The 26,341-nt window shown below is 37.5% G+C and overlaps 1 protein-coding gene across 1 annotated transcript in view; it reads left to right on the forward strand.

Moving 5' to 3' along the window:
• Nucleotides 1-26,341, forward strand: part of ADAMTSL1 (ADAMTS like 1) — a 202,462-nt gene that overhangs the window by 61,832 nt on the left and 114,289 nt on the right. Inside the window, exons 6-9 of the mRNA XM_026073568.1 lie at nucleotides 3,447-3,521; nucleotides 6,528-6,685; nucleotides 20,064-20,175; nucleotides 21,902-22,040. Of these exons, the coding sequence (XP_025929353.1) occupies nucleotides 3,447-3,521; nucleotides 6,528-6,685; nucleotides 20,064-20,175; nucleotides 21,902-22,040 (484 nt within the window). The remainder of the gene's footprint in view (nucleotides 1-3,446; nucleotides 3,522-6,527; nucleotides 6,686-20,063; nucleotides 20,176-21,901; nucleotides 22,041-26,341) is intronic.

The raw sequence follows: 26,341 nt of genomic DNA on the forward strand, positions 1-26,341 counted from the left end.
GCTTGCTTTGCGTCTCTGCCTATTGTTTGTCTGAGGAAGTTGTGACAAAATATTCCTGTTCCAACTTCTGAGTGCCTCTTCACAGGAAAAACTCTTCAGTCTTTTCACTGCTAGCCTCAGGAAATTGTCCTTCAGCTCTTACTACCTCTGCTTTGTGAAAGCAGGAAGCACTGTGATAAGCATAAATCCCACTGAGCTTTGCATTTCACATGAAGTACACTAAAAGATTTCAAATAGAGAGCAACGACAAGATCAGGTGAAATATAGTCCTAGAATTAATCTGGAGCAGGAGAGACATGCAAAGAATGTATGATATATAAGCTTACATAATCTTTAAACTGTATGATTTTCAAATCGCTCTGTGACATACCAGTGGGTTGTCAACTATCCAGCACAGAGCTCATAACTGAGAGACATCCAAGGCAGTCAAGTGTAATAAAGACATGGGGAGGTCTAGGGATTATTTTAAATAAGATTTGTAAAAGGAGTATTAACACTTTTTGAAAATGTGAAGTTATTGTTTTCTCAGACTCACTCCAATAAATGTCATACATACAGGAAAAATATTATGTCATAATCATGGATTTTGTCCCCCAAAATGGATTAGAATTATTTATCTTACTGTGTGTCTCGAATATTAACTGTCAGAATGATAACAAAGAAACTGATATTAGAATATCAATGTTTAATGAATGCTGTAATAGACTCGAATATTTGCTTTTCCAACAGAAAATCTGAATTCTGTATAGCAATGGAAGATGTTTGTGTCTGTTAGTATAAATGATACCAGAGACATGTATGAGCAGAATGTGTATTGAATGTAATTCAATCACATTGTTTCAGAAGTCTCAGGAGACACCTAAATTCCTGGATAGCTTGAGGAAATGCACCATATCAAATTTTGAAAATGGAGATCAGGTTCAGAAGAGCCTGGTCACAAACATAGGCATTACCTCCAAGCAACTCCTCTGGCACTAGGCAGTTTATCAGACTGGCTGCATTTGCCCCTTCCCTTTTGAGCTATTAAGAGGCTACAAAAGTATGGAAATTTCAGTTCATAAAGCTCTCCAGTAAAAGAGTGTCAGAAATTCCTATGGTTCATGACTGCATTTAAAATTAAAAAATTAATTAAAATTAAAAAATTCATTCATGAATTTAAGATACTATATGTTTGGAAGAATAAACTTGTTTGAAGGAAGTCCCTATTTTACATCTTGTAGGTTTCCCTCTCTTTCTATTGCCTCTCTTCACTCTTCAACATAATTGTACCTTCAACTTTCTTCTGCCACTCTTGAACACAAACACATTTGTACAAGCTGCTACAAGACCTTCTAGGACACCAGCAGGGCAACTCCCTGATCTTTATCCTAGCCCTGACAGTCTTAAAATGACTATGATGTAGAAACTAGTAGATAGTTTCTGTAGTAAGTAAGTGAACTTTTTTCTTACTTTCCAAGCAATAGCAAAACAAAATTGTATCTTGTGCTCAGACTTTCACACATCCCATGAAAGCTATAYCATGCTGAAAAAGGCCACAATTTTGTAGTGTGAGTGAATTTTACCTGCACTGGACACGATTTATAAACCATTCATTGGATGGCTAGATAGAAAATATTGTAAATACAGTACAGGTATTACAAGTCTAGACAGTAGCATGACTCTGTCTACTTACTGAATTGTGAAACTCTAACCTAGCTTAAAAGCAAACTCCGCAACCATTGCACAAAATGTGACAAGTACCAATTCTGTTCAGCAAAGGATTATGATTGAGCTACTGTAATATAGATACATAAACATTTTTTCTAATAGAAAAGGAAGGCTAGGAGGAGTTGAGCATGCTACTATCTAACCGGAGAGGCTATCCCCTACTTTTGCTTTACAGGCCTTGTGAATAAGCGGAGACTTTTGTTTTTGCAACGTCTATGCACTGACTTTCAAGAACACGCATTTATTTTAAAAATAACTTCTTTCCATCTTCTAACATTACCTTCTTTCCAGCCTACATTTTTAATGCATCTATGAAGCAACAACATTTCCTTTGTAGAAAGTCATTTTGATGCATTGTCATATGGTAGATAAGTTTGCAGATGCTGTAGTTTAGAAATAGAGAATGGAACGACCCATTCTCCCAGTCATTGCAATGGGGTGCTGAATCAGAAGTATTATGTCCACTACAATGTCAGCATTATTAACTATTTTAACTGATTTAGCTAGGTTGGAATACTTTTCCCACTTTTACCTGAACTCTGTTCAGAAAGTTGTGGTCACAGTCTGTATCTCTGGATGAAAGATAGTATGCTTTTAGTGCTGAGTTAGTTTTACCTTGCAAAGTAATGTATTGTTTTGAATTCAGAGCCATAGCTCTTTTTAGCAGGAATTGCATGACAGAAATATGAGCACAGTTCTAATGAAATAAATAGTGAATAAATAGTGAAAGAGGCTTCATTCCTTTCATGTCTACCACCTGTCCCCAAAAACTGTTTAGCTTACATGTTTTTTCTCTCCCAACTTGTAGGTATAGGAGAAGGAGGCAGAAAGGACAGGGAAAGGTTGACACAGGTCAATGCCCTGGTTAATGCAGGTCGACGTTCCTTGGACATCACCTCCTTTAACCAGATGTAGAGTTCGGAGTGTTTTCTAGTGTCATTTCTCACCTTTCCTTCCTGTCTCACTTTAGGACATTATTGAGGTTGCTGGCTCTTTGGAAGTGCTTATCTAACTAACTTTTGCAGCAGCATGTGAACTACATGTTAACTCACATTCTCAGTTTAGCTCCAGCTCATCAAACTCCCAAGAACATCACTTGTGCAAGATCCTACTCTAATACCTACTCTAAGACATGTGACAGTGTGATGGGCCCCTGTTTTGCCAAAGGCTTTTTGTCAATAATGTGGAACAGGAAACAGATTTATAGCACTTCTAGCCAAGGTCATTCTAATATAAGGTGTGAATAGGAATGCATCCCTGAGGGCAGCCGGAGATCATCACATAACTTGGGCAGGGATGTGGGGAAGCTTTAGGGGTCAGATGGGAAATGGTCAGTTAAAGAAATGGGTAGTTCTGGTTAAACATCAAAATAGGTTTATGCCTCTCTACTTCAGAAAAAACATACCAATTGAGATAATTTGGAAGGGTTTTAATAGGAGCGATGGTAAAATAGAAAGTTACCAGTTACTCTTTAAATCCAGAAATGGCTGAGAAGGAGCTGAGAATAAAAAAAATCAACAGGTTTGGGTTCTTTTAAGAAGAGGGTTCTTAACCAAGTTTAACAACAGAGTTCTTTTTAAGAAGACTTTTAAAGTTCTCTCATAACTCAAATGGGATTTTTTAATAGTTCCAGAAGCTTTTCTTTTGACTTTTTTGTGAACACTTATTTCACTGCTTATTCGAAAAGAAATGGGAATTTCTTTGCTTGTTGACTCCATGCATTTTTACCTTTCCCCCAGTGGATGATACAGTGGTTGCTATTCCATATGGAAGCAGGCATGTTCGTCTTGTGCTCAAAGGACCCGATCATTTATGTAAGTAGAAAAAGCTTGTGTACACTTGTTTAAGGAAGTCTTGCTAACCCGCAGTGCTCTGTTTACAGTGTGGTGTCTGGTTTCCATCTCTAAGATCACTGATTTCAACACATGGGATGAATGCTGCCTTCCAAAGCTCTCATCAGCCCCCATTACATCAGTGGTACATGCTCGTTTCAGAACAGAGCTTGGCCAGTGTTGCAGAATCCTTTGCCCCTCCATAATTTTTCAGACATTTCTGTTTGTTTATCCTTTGGTTGGCTCACTTGGTGCCAAGTGCTTTTGTTTAAAATTAATAAAATATATCCCACTGAGTGAAGAAATATTCAGGACAGTAAAGTATAAGCTTCCCTACAGCTGAGCTTAACCACCAGGCTGCTCGTAACTTTAACACATTTCTGTTACAGTAATCTCTCTCACTCCTATAGATATACACAAACACATACATGCACACACATCACAGTGAGAAATACAGAAGGAGCAGGCACATGTCAAGCCATGCTCTTTTGGAGTGATAAAGCTCCAGGGAGTTAAGCCCGTTGATTTTGCTAACCATCACTTGCTGGCTATAACACTTCTTCCCTGCTTCACCTGAGAAGGAGCTATGCATCCCAGCAGCCTGTCTGGGAGAACAGTCTCTGCGTTTGAGAATATGCAGAGAGCGCTGTAGGCAAACTCATTTCTTTCTTGAATAGAAGGCTCTTTACATCCTTCCCTCCTACCTGCCAGTGCAGTCACTATCACAAGCTGCTCCTTTATTCATCAGCAGCATTGAACAGAAGAATGCTGGCAAACTGGATTTACCGTTAGAAAAATACAAGCAAGTGATTCCAGACAGTACTGCCTGCATAAACTGTCAGAAGCACAAATTATTGTAAAATAAGTAGGCCTCCCCTCCTCCGTTTCCAAAAGGTAATGCAACTTTCCTGCAGCAGAGATTCAATTACAGTCCTCTGTGTTTGTCAATATAAATACAATCGTTAGTTCAGCAAAGAGGAGAAACACAAAATCATTCTCTCCAGACTTCTTTTCCCAACGTACTTATATTGAATGGCAAAATAAAGGGTGGATTATGAATCCTGTTCTGTAGTCCACTGCTTATGTTGAAGAAATCAGTGGGCAGGTCGTAACCTTTTTATAGTTGCTTAGGTATAGAAAACCTGTGAAAAATGATGAGCAAATTATAGGTTGGAAACTGAGAAAAAGTTATAATGTTTTCTTTTAAGTTCAAATACTTTCCATACTTCAGTTTTAAGTGGCCCTTTGGGTATTCCTGAGCTGCTCCGGTAGGGTTGTTATTTCTTTGCCTGATTTGAACTCTTCCCTTCTCTCCTGCTTTCTCTCACAGTATACATGTTCCTTTCCAAGGTAGCAAACATTTTCATATTTTTATTATTTTTGCAGTGAAATTGAGCTATGACTCTGCTTAGGGAGAAATGAGTTTTTAGCAAGAGAGGCTGTTCTGAAGCTGTCTTCAGTCAGACAATATCATGTTTCAGAACAAAAAAATAATTAAATCAGCAAGGTCTGCCAGATTCACTGATTGGGATTTAGATTAACTTTACTATGTAAACATGAGTAAATCCAAGTACATCTCTTTCTTATTTCAGATTCTCCATGAATCTTTTTGTTCACCCATCAAAAGCTTATATACATGTATGAGCTACAATCAGTTTGGAAGGGGGAGTATTTTACCCTGTGAACTTTGGCTGTGGTAGAAGTCAATAGGAGGCTGACTATATATACAGAAGTCTTAAAAACATCTTTATACTTGATGCATGCAGTTCCATGCAGAAATAACTATATGGCCAAGTCCATCACAAAGGAGGAGACTAGTCTCACTGAAAACTGAGCAATTCATTAATGCAGAACAAATTCTCAGTGCTTCTGCTACTGCTTCAGCACCTTCCTTCTTGAATTAATTCCCATGACCCATCCTGGGAAGCAGTCTAATTGCTATAATTATCTCTTTTTTCCAAATTAAAAACTTAATGCATGCTAATAAAATCATTTCTCCCATTTTCCCTCTCTGAAAATATGATACTGGCATAGAATAATAATACGTCCCCATCCCCATTCAGGTTTTCTCTTAGTTGCCTTTCTGTGTGGGAGAAGAAATTGTATATAATTTCACAAATACATTTGTGAACAACTTTGTAATCCTTCATGATGAAATGCATTCTTACTTTGAAATAATCACATGAAACAGCTTACTGGTAAATATACTGTAAGGCATAGTCTAGATCTGGCAGGAATACTAACTGGATGACGTAATGGGTCTGCTTTTTGATATTTGATTTCCATTCAATACATAATTTAATATGGTTAATATGATTTAATAATCAGCAATAAAGATTGTGTCACTGCAAAACTGTACCTTGTTTAATTGCCCACTTYGGGTCTGTAGAACATACTGAGAACCAAAGAGAGAGCTCAGGAGAGTTTGACACTCCCCTTTCATTTCTTACTTAGTTGAAATGGTTCAGACCACCTGTGGAGAGAAGGCAGGATTGCTGTCATACTGATCTTTCTTTCCTGGACATCCCACTTTCAGCTAATCACCTGTCATTGCAGCATGTGCTTAGTGACCCATCTTTGAACTAAGAATGGGAACAGCAACTAACAAAGCCAGCACTCATGGGGGAAGGTCTGAGTCATGCGCCGCATAGAAGTGTGACTTACTGAGAGTGAGTTAAATGAGAGTAAATATGCCCAACTTGGAATGGATTAATATGTCTGGGAGAGAGTAAAAGCATGTCCCATGGGTGAGAAAGTGAACACAGACCTAGAAATCTGAAGGTTGAACAAGTCCAAAAGGGGGAGGGAAGAGAAAGAAGAGAAGGAACATAAGGGAATATGAATAAACTGTGGAAAAGAACAAAAGAGTTTAATTATTTCTAATTTAGGAGGCAAATCTACATCTCCCCCATTATTTTTCCACTCTTACTTACTGTTACTTAAAATTATAATGCTCTAGTTCCCTGTTAATTTGTTTGGATTTGTCAGATTTGGAAACCAAGACTCTCCAAGGTGTGAAGGGTGAAAACAGCCTCAGCTCCACAGGCTCCTTCCTCATGGACAATTCTAGCATCGATTTCCAGAAGTTTCCTGACAAGGAGATACTGAGAATATCTGGGCCTCTCACTGCAGACTTCACTGTCAAGGTGAGGGCCATTGATCAAATACACTTCTTGTGGCAAAATAAAAAAGGAGACAAGGTCAGTGCATTAGAAAGGTGAGAGAGTGTTTTTTTTTTTTAGTTTAATTTCCCAGCAGACGTTTGCCTAGTCCAGGCTACCTCTTGAACTCTGAATGAAATTCTTTATCAGTAAGTATCTTCATTGGATGCTCCTTGGAAAAGAGACTGAACTTATGCCAAGGAAGTCGTGTCCAATGTGTGCCCTAAAGAGAAAAGATGAACTCATTGCAAGCAAAGGAGAATTACTTTCTGTAGATGCTGTCTACGGTAGGTATAAATCAAAGGCCGTGTAGCTTTCTTAGTCTGTGGCAAGCAGAAAGAGAGTCTGTCTTTTTACTCCATAATTTGTGGGGTTTTTACCAGTGTAATTGCACAAAATACTGTAATGGATTCGAGAGTGAGGTCCCCAAGCTCCAAAATAAATGGGATGACTTTGCTTGAGAAATCATGGTGTCRTTTTGAAGTTCTGCTTTGTGTTGCACTGGCAATAAGTATCAAATTGTTTCCTCCCATTAGAGCATTTCTATTCTTCCAGGTAATATAAAACACATTGCTGGAAGCAATACACACATTCTATAGGAAAACACACATACAAAAATGAACATTTGGGAATTACAATAAAATAAATCCTTTTTCAGTAGGGTCAAGGAACTTGAAGGATTTCAGCTGTGAAACTGTAAAACCTGTAGCATGTCCAGGGCTACATAAGTTTTTCACCATGGGCCCTACAGACAGAGGACATTTGATTTAACCTAAAGCTGTTGGCAGCTAGAATTTTGAATGGTAAATTGGAAAACACAATCGGTGATTGGATTGGATTGGGCTGGACTAGGCTAGATTGATTTGGAGCAGTGTCCTGTAGACGGTCCCCTGCCCTAGCAGTATGTTAGCAACTTCTAATCCAAACCAGGCCTATCAACAGAAGCGCCTAGCAAACAGAGCCACAAAAGGCAAGCTGAAATTATCAGCACTGGTTCAGAAAGAGAAGTTTGACCTGAAGAATGCGTTCCTTTCTCTTTGCAGGTCAGAATGACTATGTCCCAATAAAACAAATGCTGGTCAGTTCAAAATGACTGGAACACTTTGTAAAATCTTTATCTGTATTACAGATGACATCCAGATGATGAAAATCAGAATGACATAAATATTATGGCTCACTTTGCATTGTTAATGCTGGTTATGGATTTAAGGCAGCTTGGTTAAGTAGAACATACCAGCTAAAGACAAATAGTCAAGTAGATCAATGGATAGGTCCTGGAATGGATATCAGAAGGGTTGGACTGTGTTCCTGGTTTTGCTATTGTTATCTTACATGATGAGAAAAACACCTTTACCTCTTTGTGCTTACATTTCCCTCTATATCAAAGGAGGTGAGGTGTGCTGGTTCAACCACAGTACTTTACTTGTATGCTAAGTGTCTGGACAGTATGAGTGCGCAAGCTGGCTAGCTGCAGGCAGAATCRACACTGCTGAGTTCTCTCTGCCTTTCTATCAGTGGTGACTGCTGGTACAGTCTGTCTCCTCAATACAGATTTGTCTGGGAGAATTTAATGTCCTTGAGAACTCTACCCCTCAGTCAAATGTGACTGGAATTAAATAAAAAATGCTTGAAAAAAATTAGGGTGAGTTAGCAGACTGCCTGATTCCATACATCTTGTTTCCATAGGAAACCAGGTTAAGAAAGCAGAAAATCTCCTTGTCTCATACAGAAAAAGTTACGGTGAATTTCAATATATTCCTGTTTAGGCCACACACTCCTGAAAGGAGACAGTTTGAGGCATATTTTTCATGATAGCTAGGTACAAATGGGCAGGTTATTCACTGAAAAACAAGTTTTAAATCTATGAAAAATTACATCCAAGTTCACCTTGGAATAAAGTTGCTGCTTTCAAGTAGAGATTTAACTATTCTAATAGTTCTGCCATGTGTTTGCACCTTTGGAAAGTCAGGACATCATGACTCAATAGGTGTTAWTTTGTCCACATATGCATGATCTAAGCTAGTACAGAAAAATGCACAGACAACCCCTCACCCCCATTCAAGTTTGTAGAATCTTTTCTAAGGATATCCTTAGGATTTGCCTTGTATCAGGCACCCAAAAATTCCTTTCATATGAATCATGTTTGTTTTTTTTAAATAGCAAATACAGAAGATACTTTAGCTTGCTTAGTGCAACAATTATATTATTCCAAACTATGTAATTATTCATTTAACAAACTTTTTTAGCATCTGGATTTTTCATTTGTTAAATTTTGTTAGATACAGGGGTGTACAAATGAGAACAGCTATGACAGGAGTACCCAAATGCAGGCTTACCTCTCAGGCACGTCGAGCTTGACAACTGCTTTTTTCACTTACTACAGCCGTAACTATTTTACCTTCAGTTTATGAAGATACTGCACTTTTCTGAAAAGCAGATGAAAAGCTTTGCTGTGGAGGTAGCAAAGTTGCCTTACAAAGTGGGATCTCTTTTGGGTGTCCAGATTTACTTTCCTGGAAAAAAAACAACTCTGAAGCAAACAGATCTGAATGAATTTGTAAATATAACAGAATTCCAGTTATGGGATGATTGTCTCCAGAATTGCTGCTAAGGTCCTTTTCAATTGACTGTGAATGCTTTCATTCAGTGAAGTCAAGTTAGATAACTTGATAGAATCCTCTCTACGCAAACATTGCRTTGTCACTGGCTGAAAAGTTTCTGATCAGAAGTAAAAACTCAATGGGGAGTTGACATTTGAGTTTATTTGTTGATGACATGGAGTGCTTTAAATTGCAAGAAGCAGCCTCATGCTATTTCTGCAAAACCTAAATTGTATAGTTGTTAAGGTTTCTTTTACTTCATACCAGTGAGCGGTATATTCACAGTGTGCAAACCTATTTTATTTAGCTATACATTTGGCAATCTTTTCACAGGACAAGTAAATGGTAAAAACAATTCAGTAAAATACCAGCTCTGTTTTTGAAAAATCAAGCACAGTCTTAGCACAAAATGGGAGAGAAGCTGGATTTGTCCATGTTCTAATTCTTATATTCGTAATTTGAGAGTTATAAATCTCCTTTATAAATTATTAATGTCGCTAATGCAGAAGGCCAGAAAAAGACCCAACAATGCTTAAATTCTGCTTGAATCTTATTACTAAAATTCTGAGGAGTTCCCTGTTTTAATTGCTTTTTAATGCAAAATTCTGATTCATATAAACAAATGTTTTTCAGAAAAAAAATTGTCAGTTTTGATAAACTCCTGGTAAAATGAAGGTCAGTTTCACTTGGACATCTTTCTGACTGACAGTGTGATCTAGAGAACAGAGCAGTAATATGAAATAATGGGACTTSTCCTTTACTGGCAGACCTGCCATTGATCTGTGGTGTTACTTAAGGTCACACATTCACCTGTCTGTGCTAAAAAGTCTCCTCTGTCTGTATAGTCTATTTCAGACAGAAAATAGAGAAACTTGGAGTGACCATTTCATTTTACACATCTACACTTCTCTGAGCTTCTGTCAGATGGAGTCTACAGATGATATTATAATGCTAACAGTAATTACTGTTTGATTGTTTAAAGCAACTAGCACTGCTAATTTGAACAGCCTGGGGTATAGGTTCAGTGGTTCCAGTTTGAGGTAGCAAAGACCATTGAGCTTAGAACAAAGTCTGCTAAGAGATGTTGTTCAGATTTAGGGCTGGTCACAGGAGAAACCAGTCTGGGTCTAAACTTGACTAGTCTAGGTTTTTGTTGGTTTTCAATCCCTGGTATCAAGTGGAGTGTTTGTTCATAAGACCTGCATGGACCACTAGGTTGGCATCAGGAATGTATAGGCTTAGTCAGGATGAATGTTAGTCTGGAGGCTGTCAGAGTTCTATGGACTAGGGTTAGATTTGTGTTGATGTTATTTTTTTGCGCTTCTAGGGCTGACAGCTGTGTTTGAGGGCTGATGGCAGAATAGATTGCCTGGCTAATTTTTGTGCCAGTACTGTCAGAGGACTGCCATCTCCTGTAGTTATAATGTAGGCTGTGTTCTCTTGAGCAGAGTACATCAGGATTAGGATTTTGGCCACCAAATAGCCAAAAAGTTATAGCCAAGGTAGAGGTCAGAACTGGATGCTGGGTTACACAGAGCATGAGTGCTGGCCAGGTGCCTTTTACCTCAGTTGTGACCTAGGACTGGCTGAAACTGCTGGGGAGAGAACTGCATTTGGGTTAGAGTCCGGGTTAAGAAAAGACATTGGAGCTTAATCCGGCTTCCTGGGACTTGCAAGGGCTTGTAGGAACCTGTGCGTGTACAGGGGAGTGAGCTGGCAGAGGCTGATGGGCTGCAACAAGTTCAGGCCAGGATGGGATTAAACAATCAATTCTGAACCAGGAGCACACAGTGGTTTACCTCATGTATCAGAATAAGAAATGGCTTCCATGCTTGCTTTAGGGCACAGGCCAACAAGGACTTACTGCTTATGGCTGGCTTATTGTTGGATTTTAAAGCTGTTACCATATGAGGACAGAGGGTGATGTCAGTAAGGGACTTCTGTGTAGGTTGGTTCTGATGCTGGCAAAGTTTTTCAGAGGAGGCTATGCCTGAGATTTGGGAGATGGTTACAGATCAGATGGGAAGTGGCAAAGGGTCTAATCCTGCAAGCCCTGGTAGGTCAAGGCTAGGATGGTGCTCCTAGGAGTGGATGAGCTAGAATTAAGGCTGGGCTGGCAAAAGTAATTAGTAAGAGTTAAAGTTTAATTGTGATTATGTCAAATAGGTGACACACAGCACAATGACCTAAGTGTTTTGCTGAATCCAGAGGAGACCATTCAAATATGGTCTCTTGGCCATAAAATTATTACCTCTTGAGATAAGTGGCTTGCTGAGGTCACTTCAATAGAGTGAAGACTGGACCCAGCAAGGAGCACTTCCATGAAGTAGTCTGCAAGCTATATTTGGTGGTGGTGGCATCAACCTGTATTTGCATGCAATACTTTTTTTTGTAGTAATAGCCATTAAAAAATCTAGTCTGATTTCCTGATTTCCTAAAAAGATACACTTCTGTAATATTTTCTACATCAAGTCCACAATTAAAGGCCATCCTGAAAACAGATCTAATCTTTATTTAACTTGACCAAATCTCTGCAACAAGTGCAGAAAAGTTATTTTCCGAAGAAAAAATCCTTTTTCTCCTTTTATGGCAAATTTAGCAAAATTTATCAGAAATGGTAGAAGCCATGTAGTCTTCTTTTGAAAAATCTGTACAGATTCTATTTCATGTCCACCTTTTTTTTTCTATTTAAAACAGATTATTTGAATTAACAGTTCTTAGAACATCACTACTTTCATGATTGCATATTCCATCTGTAACTATGTTGGAACTGCCATACCAGGTCAAGCGAATAGTCTGCTTCACCCAAGTTTCTGTCCACAGTGGCTATATTTATTTCAAATGTATATGTATACACACACACACACACACACACACACACACGTGTTTGCCCTTTGACTACACTTATCTCATGGGACAGGTTCCACAAAGAATTATGCATTCTATAAAATAAGGAATGCTTCTTATTTTTTAATCTTCAGTGTAATAATTTCACGTATTCCTTCTGGCTCTCCCACTATGAGGAATGGTAAATGATCACTGCTCATCCATTTTCTCCATGATGTCTATAACTTTAAAGACCTCTGTCATATCATCTGTTGCCTCTTTCCTAATCTGAGGAGTCCTATTGCATTTAATCTTTCCTTTCATCAAAATAGGTACATACAAGAGGTATCCTTATTTCTCTTCTCTGTGCCTTTTCTAGTTCCACTGTACGTTTTTATAATTATAATATCTTATAACATAACTAAATGCATAATATATGACTATTATGTAAATATATCAATATATTTTATGTAAATATATTTGCATTAAATAAATACATGATTTAATAAGAAGTAGTTTAATATTTATTTAATATAAATACATATATAATATTATCAATCTATATTTTTGAGAATAAATGACTAGAACTACACATAGTGTTCAGGAGACAAGTGTATTCTACTTGGTGGTACAGTGTCCTGGTCTTTCTTCCTTCTCTGTGAATTCATAATGTTCTATTAATCTTTTTAACTTCTGCTGCATGCTGAGCTGACATTTTCAGAGGAATGCCTATAGCAATTCTTCGTTTTTATTCCTGAATAGTAATAGCTAATGTAGAGGCCATTTCATGTATAATTACCATGCATAATTAGGGTTGTTTTTTCCCATAGGCATTATTTCTTTTTTGTTGAATTTGAATTTAGTCTGGCAAATCTTTGAGGATTTTTCATAGCCCATTTCACTTTTAGCTACCATCCATAATTTTTTCATAAGAAAATTTGGCCAGCTCACTGTTGGCCAGTTCTCCTGATCATTTAGGGTCTGGCTGATGACATATGTCCTAGCATCCCTGAGGAGTTCCACAGGTAATCTTCTTGTATTGCAAAAGCTGTTAATAGGACCCTTATCTTTTAACCAGTCATTACTCCATGGGAGAATCCTCTTAAATCAAGTTCCTTTAGGAACTTTGATGAGGGACCTAAGAAAACTTTTCTGAGAACCCAAATGCCTAGGTCACCTTTATTAGTGTTCATCATGATTCTTTGACAAGGGAAACCACTAAGTCTGGAGGGCATCACCCTTCTCAGGGAGGCATCACTGAATTCTGCTCTTTATTTTCATTCTACCTATTGAGCCAGTACASAGGTCGAGCTTATTTGCTTGTAATTTCATAGATTGCTCATGGAGCCCTTTCTGAAAATTGCTGTTACAATATGTTACTCTTTTTTTCCTGTGGTTTAAACACTAGCCTTTCCATGACAGTAAGCTAAGTGATATCATACATGATTTTTGTTCTTGAATTCTTCATATAGTACATGATTGGAAACTGATGGGTGAGTACTGTTTGGATCTGGAGATTTGTTACCATTAATCTTACATATTTGCTTAAAATACTGCTGGTCTAAAATGTCTTCTACTGTCAGTTTTTAACCTGGGACAGCTGAAACAGTTTCTTAGACATGTTAGTTTCTATTTCTTTAACAAGTTGTCCCTTGAATTTTTGCTTTTCCTTTTCTCTAACTTTATTTTGGTATTGTGCGTAAGTTTCCAAAATTTATCTGTTTCAAAAATCAGCTTTAAGTAGTATAGTGCTTTAGTGCCAGCATTGTTCAGTTTGCTTCATTATCCACAGCATTTTTGTGGTAAATATTGCCAGTTTTATATTGTCCATTTATTCTTATACAGCATCTATCACAATAGGATCCTGATATTTTTATTGACTTTCTTAAGTGTTGCCATAATTCAAATAATGATAATAAATATTCTCCTACATTTATTAACATTTTATCAATTTACAATTTAGATTACAATTAAATAATACTTATTTTTACAAAGGAAAAGAAGTACATGTAGTAATGGCATTCTGTCTATGTTTACATATTATAATGTTCAGCATGTTGAAACTCAGCAAGTAACTCTTGGATGAGTTTACATTTTATAGTCTAGTAAAGAATTTAAACCTTTAGAAAAGTGAATCTCAAGACATCTGAACAGGCCTGAATTTCACTTGTAATAATTTTTAACTAGTTTAATTAAATATGGATAAACTGAACTGTGGAAAAAGCAACAGCATTAATGAACAGCAGCAAGGAATTTGTTAAAAATTCTCAAATATTTTCCTTTTTATTAGTTAAATTTGTTGTGACCAAAAAAAATAAAATTTTGTATCTATGATATAAATGCAAACTGCCATTTTTCCATGCTTAATTCGTATTTTAATAATGTGAAATCTTTGGATACAGTTGTAAAAAGATGTAGTATCTCATTGATATTTGAAAGAGCAGTAAACTCCAAGAAAAATGCAATTGTTTTTAACAGCCTAATTTTATCAGTCAGTAGGAAAAATTGAGAGAAAACAAGGATTAGTTTCTGGAGAGCAAAAAGGAAATTATCAGCTGAGAGATGACAGATCATTGCCCTGTATGGAATGCAGAGCATTTGGGAGGTAATATCTGTGACAGAAAAAGGGGCAAAAGGGAGGCTTAATAATCCATAAAATCAAAATCTATTGAGTTTGCTATTGTTTGCATTCAGAATATTTATGTGTTATTTCCCAGGATCATCTTCTGAAGGCATCCACTGAAGATCAGGATGAGAGACCAGAAGTATAGTGTTCATGTTTTGTGAAAAATATTCTTCCTCAGTAACTGAGTGCTTCTGGGGTTGTGTTGTTTCAATCACATCACTTTCAGGAATGCATTTAGTGCATGGGATGAAGTATTACCTTCTGGGATAAGCATGATGAYTGTTCCCGCAGGTGGAAGGGATGGGTACTGTTTGTGGTGATTATGAAAATATATTGATGAGTGTCACATTTTTCCCATTTAGTGGGTCATAGTAAGTTGGTGTTTTGAGTTTGTGAGGGTAAGGAATTGTTTGAAGACTAGGACAGAAGATTCTAGGAAAATTCTCTCAAGATATAACATTCTGGTAGGTTGCAATGGTTCAAAGATTTTATGTATGTATCCATATATATTCAAGTAAGGAATGGTATCTGATACCAGAGATGCACAGTCAGGGCTATTCCTTTTTGTCTGATAGTAAGTCTGTACAAGGGACTAGTGTAGCTTGCTCAAAGGTGCATGCTCTTATGCTGGGAGCATGTCACTGGTGGTGAAACTGTCTTTCTGTAGATGAGGTGGGTGTTATGGGTGGTGTCTGTAGAACAAATACAGCAAGGCCTTTCTTGGTATATTTGGGATTGCCCTTGGTTCTGTGGAGGTCTTCCTGGTTTCAGAAGCTTCTACTTCTGTTGCCTTTAGTAGTTGGCTCTGTGCAGCTTATAGTACCTCTTGTAGTTGATATAATGGGTTTCCCTGCTGCCAACTATTCTAGCCAATTCATTGCACTGATTTTCAGTCTGGTTCTTCCTTTGGGGACAGTAAGGGGATTTCAGAAAAGATTTTAACCTTCTAGCTTTCTATTTTGACCTTGTGAGAAATTTAGTTCAAATACTTTAGTAGTCATCCTAGTAATCTAAAGGAACACAGCTCTATCAAAGTTTAGTCATCTTTGCTGGTGAGCAAGTTTGATTCGGGGATGTTTTGCATAGTCTCTGGCAAATTGGTAGTATGTAATGTAATTTCCTGATGATTTCTCTGGCTGATTTAGAGGTTGGATTGAGGAGTTCCCTCTGTCTTTCATTTAAAAATAACCCCAGAAGCCAGCTGACCCAACACAGGACTGTCACAATCAAGGGATATGAATCCAGCAGCGAACAGTAGACATGTTCCCTGGAGCTCAAAGGCAAAGCTCTCCCCAGGGCTGCAAGGGAATTATAAAGCAAGTTCAAAGAAATCATAGTGTCGTTCTGTTTTAGACAGTACACTCGAAAGCCATCAGCATCTCTAGTGGTTTATAATTTTTTGTATTTTTATGTTATTTGAAACAAACCTGTAAAATTAATTTCCCATAACATATCTGGCTCCTATTTCTGCTTCATGAACAAATTATGAACAGCAACAAATCTCTTGCACATCCTCATTCTCTTTCAGTTTAAGGCATCACTACATACAAACAGGGATATTAAAACACTCCAGGTAGAGGAAGGAAAGCATTATACAAAAGCTATGATTTACTGACATGAAAAGCACAAAACTACATATGCCACATGAGGATAGTTCTCTACATCTTCGTCCTCAGGTTCTTTTTATGTTACTTAGTATAAGGCTTCAACATTAAATTTAGCATTAATAAATCAAACCTGATGATTTATTTGGCACTTGTTAAAAGCAGCTATAAAAATGATGCAGAAAAACTGTTAGAACTTTTTTAGTAGGCATGGTGGTGACTTAGTTAGATCATAACATACTAGATAAAACTTCATAGGAGAAAAGATAGTATGTAGACTAATGATTCTCTTTCCCTGCCCCCGAGTTTGTATTATAAACACACACACAGAAGAAATAAATGAGCTCTCTCCTCCTCTTCCAACACAAGACAGTTTTGTAAAATAAGAACATTTTATTGAATACACCTTTGAATACACTTCTTGTGATTTAACCCTACAATTAACATTGATAACTCGTTGGTGTATAGGGAAAAAATGGATTAATACAGACTGCTGCTTAACCTCCACAACTGTCAAAGTAAACTTAGCGCAGTTCTGTAGGCTAGACTATTGTGCTCTTCAGCAGACACAAACAAATGGTTCAGACACATGCTGCCAAAATCAAGCAGAGTTGTTTTTTTTTCCTAATGTGAACATATTCGATCTAAGGGCCATAGGAAAAGCTTAGCACAGTGCTAAGGTGAAATAGAATATTGCAGTCTAATGGCCCTAGAACAGGTCAGATCATTCAAAAACACCAAACTGCACCATTCTAGACAGTCATTTATGATAGCAACTTAAAAATGCAGTCTGTAAGACATAATTTTTTTCAAATTCTTTCTAACTAAAAAAAAAAAGAAAGAAAGAAATTTCCAGTCAGCAATTACTGTTGACAAGACAGTTAACTTTTGGTGGAGTCTTACTCTTTGTGAGACTGTTGATCTCCTTGTGGACGTTTTTTTAGCCACAAAGTGGAGAGTGCTGTTCTAATGTTCTGAATGCTCCAAACTCCCCAGAATTCTAGAGCAAGTCAGGGATGCTCCCAGGGGGGTTGCAATGCACAGAGCAGGGCTGAACTGTCATTGCCTTCTCTTGATACACTTAGGATTTTACTTACAAGAAAGTGAATGACTGCTATTTTCTCCATTTTAGTGACCTGAGGATGCAAAACAGTTGCAAAAAAGATGCAAAAAAGTTAGAGGACGTCTTCTAGGGACTGTTGTGAAAGTCTTATGTATTGACTATGTCTTTGAAGCACTGGCATTTCTCATAGCTAGCAGTGTTGGAGAAGGGATTGCCAGACACTGCAATGGTCAGAAATTTCATCATATTGCAGATGYGAATATTTCTGTAGGTGGAAATTGGCCCTATGCAGTAAAACCACTATATTCCTTTAAATATTTAGGTATCATACCTCACTTTCTGAATCTTGCAGGCTCAAGCAGCTGCTGATGTTTTCTCCTGGATCAAGATCTTAGCTTTAACAAACCATCAAACAAAATCAAAAAACATTTTTGCTGCATGAAATCACCACATATTGGTTCTTCTTGTGCTTATAGTACTCCTTAAAAAAATAAGCAGTACTCTGTCTGCTTATTTCACCTTGCTTGTTTTGCATCATTTTAGCTCATGGCTGTAGCTCATTGTAATTCTTTCCCACCTATGTTGTTATCATGACTATATAAGTGACTTCCATTTTAGGCTGGAAGAGATTTGCATCTGTCTTTTCTCTGTGTCAAAACAGACAGATAATTCTGCAGACAGAGGAATTGTCTGCAGGGTTCCTGTGTCCTCCTGATTTTTATGTCTTTTTTTTTTTAACTCCCCTTGCTTTTATAGTACACTCTGTGTGAGCTCTTGATCTGTTCATCATGATTCACCAAAGACCACACTGCTGAGCAGATCTTTTGGTTTCCAGAATCACTGAGAGTCCTTTAAAACTAAAGAGGAAGAGCAGAATTCTCTCTAGTGAATTCTTTTTCTGCACATTCAGATCAGAGACCTCCCTGAATGGCTTCCAGCACAATAGAACATTTTCCCAGGAGTGTATGAGGCTTTCATGAGCTAAGAAAGATCTTTCTAAAGTGTGTGATTAATGTACCATCCCTGCATGAGGAATTAGATATCCTGTTTCTGACACACAGACCCTAACAATATTAATCCATGCAAAAGGTCTCCCATTTGCTGAAGAAGCTGTATTTCTACAGCTGTATTTTTTTTCCTGTTGGGAATTTACATCACTGTTTACTCTAATTAGAAAAAGACAGCCTTAGTCTCAGAGGGCCAGATCTCTTACAGCCCTGAACATATCCTCCAGCATTTTTGCCTTCCTCCTTCTCTTCAAGAGTTTCTGTGATTTGTAATCATGTTTCTGTCCATGTACTGGGGAAAACACAACAAACAACCAGATTATTATGTTCAACTCAATTTGTCATATTTTTGCTTCTGTTTTGTAGTCTAATATTTTCTCTTTGATGGTGTAAAGGAAGGACTGATTGAAAAATGATGTTTCCAAAACAGGGGCATCTTTTTGAAAATGTGGGAAGGGAAAAAGAAGGCAATATTGAAACATTTTAAGCTGGTCTGAAAAAAGGACAGGGACAATCACTCTTCAGAGTAGTAGTACTTGCTTTTCAGAATAGGAGTACTTGGAGCAGGACTTGGAGAAGGATGCATCTTTCCTGGTTGTGACTTCTCAGTTTTCCATCCTGCCATGTGCATCATGTCACTGATGCAGATGTGTTCAAGCAAGACCAAAGCATCATGTCCTAGGAAGAACAATCAACAAGGAGAGGCCTATAGCACCATTCTTGATCTTCCCTTACCAGGTGCTCATGGAAGGGGTTAGAGGTAAGGACAATAACTCCCCTGTGGAGATTTTGAAGTCTCCATGACTACGTTAAACAGTAGAACTGTCAAACAGGAGGGCTTTTTTTCCTGGGCCAGGTACGAACRGACCCACTTTAGAAGAGTAAAGGTCTCCTTCCATATTACACTGCCTTCACTACAAAGTCTGGTTAAACTAGGAAATCCATTCAGCGTGCAAAGTACCCAAAGCATTGGGAAGCTCAGATGGCTTAAAAGTGACCAGTATTACACACTCTCAAGAGCTTTCTGTACATTCCTTTAGCTTCAGCCAAGAGTCCAGGCCTATGACAAAAAGGAGGATTTTTAGAGCTAAAATGAAGTTAACAAAGATTCTGGGTACCACAGAGAAGACTAAGAGAGAGATCTCACCTCAGAAATGAAAAAATTCTGGATTAGAACTTTTATACTTTGTATTTTTCACAGCACAGCCTCCTATTTTTTATCCTTGTCTGTCTAATATAGTATACATGGTCTCGGAAGGTGCCTGGGAATGTTAAGAATGTAACATCCATTTGAATGTGGCAGGGAGAGACAGTAGGCAGGTGATCTTCTGATGGAATAAAATCAGCCCATACCCTTTGTCTCCATAAAATTTTTCAGTGTTCATCTCTTTGTTATTTCAACATCATCTGTAAAACACCATTAACCATGCCCCCAACACTTTATTCCACTATAATTTCTGGTGAGGCTTTTGGTATTACTGCCACAAGCCTATGCTCTATTTTGTGCATCTCATTTTCCTATTACAAAGTAATTCTGGTGTTTCATATAGTGTCTGGTTTCTGCAAGATGCTTATGGCAGAATGTTTCTACCTGGTATTTACATYAGGTTCACCCTCTGGCATTACATCTTTTTCAGATCCGTTATGCTGGTGCAGCCGACAGTTCAGTTCAGTTTATCTTCTATCAGCCAATCATTCACCGATGGAGGGAAACTGATTTTTTTCCTTGTTCAGCATCCTGTGGAGGAGGTAATGAATTACCACTGTATTCCATAAMCAGTCATCTTCATACAGGATCTGTCCCAACTCCTAGACTGGGATTTGGACCTTTAAAATGGGCAAAATTTGAACATGAGCATAGCTACATCTAAATGAAAGGAAGAATGTAGTAACAGTGGTATTGTCTGTGTGTTTCTTAACAGCATGGCAAGCTCTGTACTTAGCGTCTGAAATATTCATGGCTGCATTTAATGCTATAGATAGCAAACACAAGGACTTTCAGCCCTGGGCCTGATGGGATTTGGGCCTGCTTTAGAATCACAAAATGTCTCCTTTCTCCATTCCTCCCCACTCTYCACGAGTAATTTTACTCTTCTGAAATGAAGCTGAGTGTAAGAGTCTTACTGTCTAAGAAATCCTGGCCTTTGGTTTCTTTTTCTCCATTAGACTTCTGATTTTGTATTTGATGATATTGATTACCTTTTGTTTCTCACTATGTGTGATTTAAGACAGAAAAAGCCATGTTTCTTAAATGTCTACTAGTTCCTGTTTAGCATTCTGAGGGTATGTGAAGAAGATACCACTTAATAGGATGCATGCAAGGTTTAACATTAAATTTTAGCCCACTTCTGACAGTCTGGGACAGAGTGGTTATTGTTCTGCTGATGCTCATGAAATGCAGAAGTCATCAACATCAGTGACTGCTCATCTTTTTCTTCAGTCTTTTACCAATTTAAGTTACATTAATGGCAAGAACATATATAAAAAGGTGAAAGACAAGCTGCTTTTGCCAGCAAATGGTAATAGCACATAATGATGTTACTGTGACTTAGTTTTGTGTGTGATGATTTTTCCTGGGAAATCAAGCAAATTTACTAGTTTGACTTTCTACCTATTTTTTCTACCTCTCATTTGGACAATATGAATTTAATGGGATACAAGAGAGAATAAATCTTTGCCAGTAAATCTGTGAAAAAAGTGTGACAGACCCTTTTGGAGAAGCAGCAGCATTGTGAAACAGAGRGTGTGGGCACAGGTATTGCTCTTGTGATGAACCATGGGAGGAGAGATAGAGAAAGAAAGAGRTTCTTTCTGACTGAAGAGCAGGGCAAACATTTGCATGGTAGAAGCTTGAAGTGTGAGAGATTTCATCTCCTACCACACACACAGAGGCAGGGCTTCTGATATCTAATGATGAGTCCTGTGTGGATCTGTGAATTCTCTGGACACATTTTTTTGTGAATGTGACCTTAGGAAATTAGTCCTAACGTGTAATTAATCTTTTTTTTTCCTGAGTCATGTAATTCAATTGTAATCGCATCAGGTCAGGACTACCTTTTACTGTGTTTGTGTGCAGCATCTGTTATGAATGTTATTGTTAAGACAGATATTAAGTAACAGCAACAGCTATGTGAATTCTGAATTATATTCTCCATTGTCACTGCAGTTTTCAAAAATTTCTGGTGCATAGATACTTTTGTTGGTTATTGGTATATATGCAGGTTCTTCAAGCCTGCTGATCACATTTAGACATGTTTTGTAGAGCTGATGATGAGGCAGTTTTGAAGATATATAGGGCATCAGGTTCTTTTGTAAATTGTTGCTTTAATCTGGGCTATAAAACAGCAGCTGTTATGTCCAAAAGTACTGATGTTTTCAATAAGCTCTCTACAAAACCAGGACTTAGATGTATTTCAAAGAGAGAGAGGAAGAACARCAACAAATCATGTATTCTTTCTCTCGTTGGCTACTGCAGGTTATCAACTGACATCTGCTGAATGTTTTGATCTGAGAAGCAACCGGGTAGTAGCTGATCAATACTGTCACTATTATCCTGAAAATATCAAGCCAAAGCCAAAACTTCAGGAGTGTAATCTGGATCCTTGTCCTGCAAGGTCAGTCAGTTCTAACTTTCAAAGAGACCAGGCTCTAAATGAGTAAAATAGAGTAGGTAAATATTCCTCTCACTATTTCTTCTACTGTAATTCAGCCTGTAGTGTAATTCAGACTTTTTCTCATAATGAGGATGTACTGTGTAGAAAATGGTTTATGTTTAGCCCCTGCACATTGCAAATATTAGATCTGAAATGGTTGTTTCTTCCCTCCAGATTGTGTTTTGCCTCATTAGCATTATAAAGTATGAGAAAACAAATTGCCCATGATAACATCCCATGATCAACACATGTCTCTTAAGTGTTAGTGAGACGTGAAAAATTTTCCTGGGGGGAAAAATGTTGCTGGAAATTGGTTGTCATCACAATTAGAGGCATTATTTTTATGTGTTTTTTATTTTCCCCTTGATGAAAAGCTTACTTGCAGTCATAGCAGCTTGTAAAAATGCGACACAGGAGTTTGTTCTAATTATCAATACCCTTTGACCTTGCATAGAACATAACTCTCTACTGCCCTGCTAAACCTTTTTCCTCAGAAGATTAATGATCAAAATAGCAAGATTACAGAGCTAGACCTCCAGCATATCAGAGAAGGAGCAAATGTAACCACAAAAAGGACCAGTCCTGTGTTGCACTGATTCCCCTGAACTTCACCAGAAATTGGCCCATAACCACTCATAAACCAGAAGCATTTATTTGTGTATTCTGAACCTCTTGTTCCTCTTATGTGGCTTTGCTAAAAAACTTTTGCAGGCRGCCCAGCAAGCATGCATAGAAAGATGCTCTAAAGCCAGTTTATTTACCTGTTCCTTTGCCTCTGGAGTGGTTTTGTGCCAAATTTGATAACCAATTTCAAGTAGCTGTCGCCTAGAAGTTACTGTGGCCCTTCAGATTGCTGGAGGGCACCAGAGAAGAAAAGTTGTCCTAGTCTGRAGAAGAAAAATAATGTTTTTAGGAGCGGTGGGACTATGTATCGTTTGCCACGGGTAATCACTTTCCAGACCAGGAGTACTGGCTTTAGGCTAGGTAAGCATTATCAGAGCAGAACAAAGCAGTCCAAGCTCARGATGGTTTTTATCTCTTCACCTTCTGAAAAGTTCTCATAAATATTCCTTGACTRTTCGTACTTGAAATTAACACTCAAGTTTCTACATCACTGAAGACACATTTAACCAAAGCGTATGACAGTTTATATTCCTTCACTCCAGTAAATGCATCCAGTAAATATATTAAACAGAACATGTTTAAATACTTTGGTTATTTAAATGTATTAAGAGTTGGGTTAGAATCTTTACTGTAATAAAAATCTTGCATTTTTTTCTCAGTGATTTTCTCAAGTGACAAAATCTATTTCTTTGAATTTTTGTTTGTATAGCTCAAAACAAAAGTCTCTGAAGTAGGGGCCAGGTCTGATCAAATAAGAGACATAAATATGAATGTCTCAGAGACAGAGATCATTAAAAAATTCAAGGTGCAATGGATCCTGTCTTTTAGATTCATCTCTCAGGTACCAATGAGAAATTAATCCTATGTAGCTGCTTTTTTTTTAGCCTAAGCTGTTGTTTTTTTAAAATACAGTTCTGGGTCAAATATGTAATTTGCCTCTGGAATTTATGCTATGGATATTTTCCATACTTTCCCCAATAATTTTAAATGRCATATCCGTAAATCTTAAGACAGATGGCTGCATAACACATTGGAGGGAAGAGAGAAAAAAATAACTGCTGGACAGATGTCAGGAAGTAATTTTTGTTTTATATAAGACATAACAAGGCAAAGTTGTTGATATAAAGACCTTGAGGGGAAGGAGAGTCACTTAGAAGTACAGCTATGCTGTCCCAGGTACAGGCAGTAACAGAAAGGAATTTGTTTTTTGGAAATATCCTCACAGAATGCCAAATTACGAATTATTATTTTCAAAAGTGCCTTTGTTACAGAATTCAAAAATCAACAACACAGACACAAAACCGAAGGAAATCTGTGGTAACTTCTGGAATCTTTATACTTTCATTGGGTCAGGAATAGGGTAGAGGAAACAGAACAGTGGTGGTTAGGAGTGTGAGGATGTCATCTCAGCTCTGCTGTGCGTTTGCTGTGTGAGTGTGAGCTGCTATGCTCCTCCAGTATAAAATGAAGATTACAATTTTTTCCTGACAAAACCAGTTTCAATGAAGCGTAGATGATTAATAGTTGATGACTGTCCTCACTGTATGACAGTGAATGCCACCGAAAATAATTGTACAAGTACACAGTGACATCGAATAAAGAAACCAAAAGGAGTTATTCTGGGAGTATTTGCATTAAAACTTTTGGCAAAGGACAAATATCAGCCTGAGAGAAAAGATAAAATTAATACTATAAGTATTRTTTGGGCCTGCAATTAGTTGCCTCTTTAGGCTTAGTACATAGAAACTTTTTATCTTATTTCCCCCATTTTGGCAGTAATTAGCAGTATTGTCGGCATTTTGAGTAGCAAAAAGACCTTGGACTGAATGAGTGTGGGAAATGAATCCTTTTCGCAAATGCAGTTTCTCACACATTCAGAGGAGAAGCAGCGTGTGGAAGGTTACAAGTCCAGTGTCTGGTCCAAATCTTCTCTCTGGCGAAATCCAACATTCAGATTTCAAGTACTAAATTAATTATGAATCTTTTAACTATCCAGAATTTCACAAGGTGGAAGTTTAGAGGAAAAGTTTTTAGCTGTCATCAGTACCGTCCTGCCTAATATCTTCTACTGAAAGGTGAATGGCATTTTTTTCTGCTTTGAGAAAAGAAGTCTGTTTAGACTTGACTTAACTGGGTGTACTAAGCACTTATATAGGACATCTCTGAGGTGATATAAACTGAACATACTGTTCATACTTTCATGCTTTTATAATTCAAAGGCATTCCTCCAAAAATGATTTTTTGAAAACATATAAAAGGCTTTTTCTCCACCCATCATTCCAGGATACTCTCTAGAAAAACATCAGTGCTGCATCTAGATTTCATCTGGAGTTCTTAGGTGGCATTCCCAGCTGCACTGTTCTGTATCTTTTATGAATCTCATCTATTTTCTTGTGCCATGCCTTTCTCTGTAGTATGTTCCCCAAGTCACAAAAGGAGATTTCAATGCTGTGTAAAGACTTCTAAAGGTATCCTCAGCAAAGATTTTAATTTCACCCAGCAACCGTGTATAAACTGTCTTGAAAACTYCATACTAGCAAGCTTCTAACGTGTGGGTTCTTTTTACCACTTTGCCAGTAATGCCAGTTTAATCTGCACTGGCAAAAATCCTGGAATTTGCCTAAAGCTTTATCTGCAGGCCAGCTGCCAGAAATGATGTTCCTATTGAAAATATTTGGAAAAATCCCTAGTTCAATCAAGACTTTCAACACCCAGATATCTGAAAGATTTCACAAACATGCATGGTTTATAGAGTCCTCCAGCAAAATTACAATCTCTTCTTCCTCCCCAACCAAAATTTTCCTTTGGAGTTCTGATTTACTGTCCATACTGGATGGTGGTGGAGGGAAACATGAGCAAAACAAAATTTAACATTAGATAAAATTGTCCTTTTTTAGTTATTAATTTTTGGCTGATCTAACATCAGCAGTGCAGCACAAGTCAAAATGCACAAAAGACCACTAAGATGGTATGGCTATTCAGAGAAATCCTGAGAACTGAGAACTTGCTTCATAGAACAAGTTAGAGTTCAATGCACTTAGTGCTATGAAAGTCTATACCATTTCCTGAGCCACAGTGCAAGATATGTGCATGATAAACTTTTGTACATTTCATTCAAGGGAAAGGAAAAGTAGTAATTAATAAGTGTATATGATTAAAATGACAACATAGAAAATCTTAATTAATAACAGAGGTCTCCTCACTTCATTACAGACTGACAGCTGATATGTGAAATTGCCCAATGCATACTTTTTAGCTTGTTACCAACTTCTTTAAAGGTATTAAAGTTGACAGAAATTATCAGGCAAGTATCACAGTAGAGCTGTGTTTCTATTTTCACCACATTCTTTCTTGAAAGATTAATAGAATTAGAGTGCTGGTAAGTTTCTGAAAAGATGGTCTTATTTACACAGTAGCAGCCATAAATCTGCAGTGATGAGAGGGTCTTGGGATACAATGACTCATTTATTGTTATTGCCCTGAAGTGGTACATATGATAGATTTAAACTTTGTTTTGAATACTCTTTCGTATAAAATATCCCATAGTAACTGCATATACTGAGCTTTTTGACAACAGCCTAGCTTTTTGAATGGTTGTAGGACACTGGTCATGCTACTGCCCTTTCCTGATCTCTGCC

The sequence above is a fragment of the Apteryx rowi genome, unplaced genomic scaffold (assembly GCF_003343035.1).
Source record: "Apteryx rowi isolate R43461 unplaced genomic scaffold, aptRow1 scaffold_37, whole genome shotgun sequence".
Lineage (NCBI taxonomy): Eukaryota > Metazoa > Chordata > Aves > Apterygiformes > Apterygidae > Apteryx > Apteryx rowi.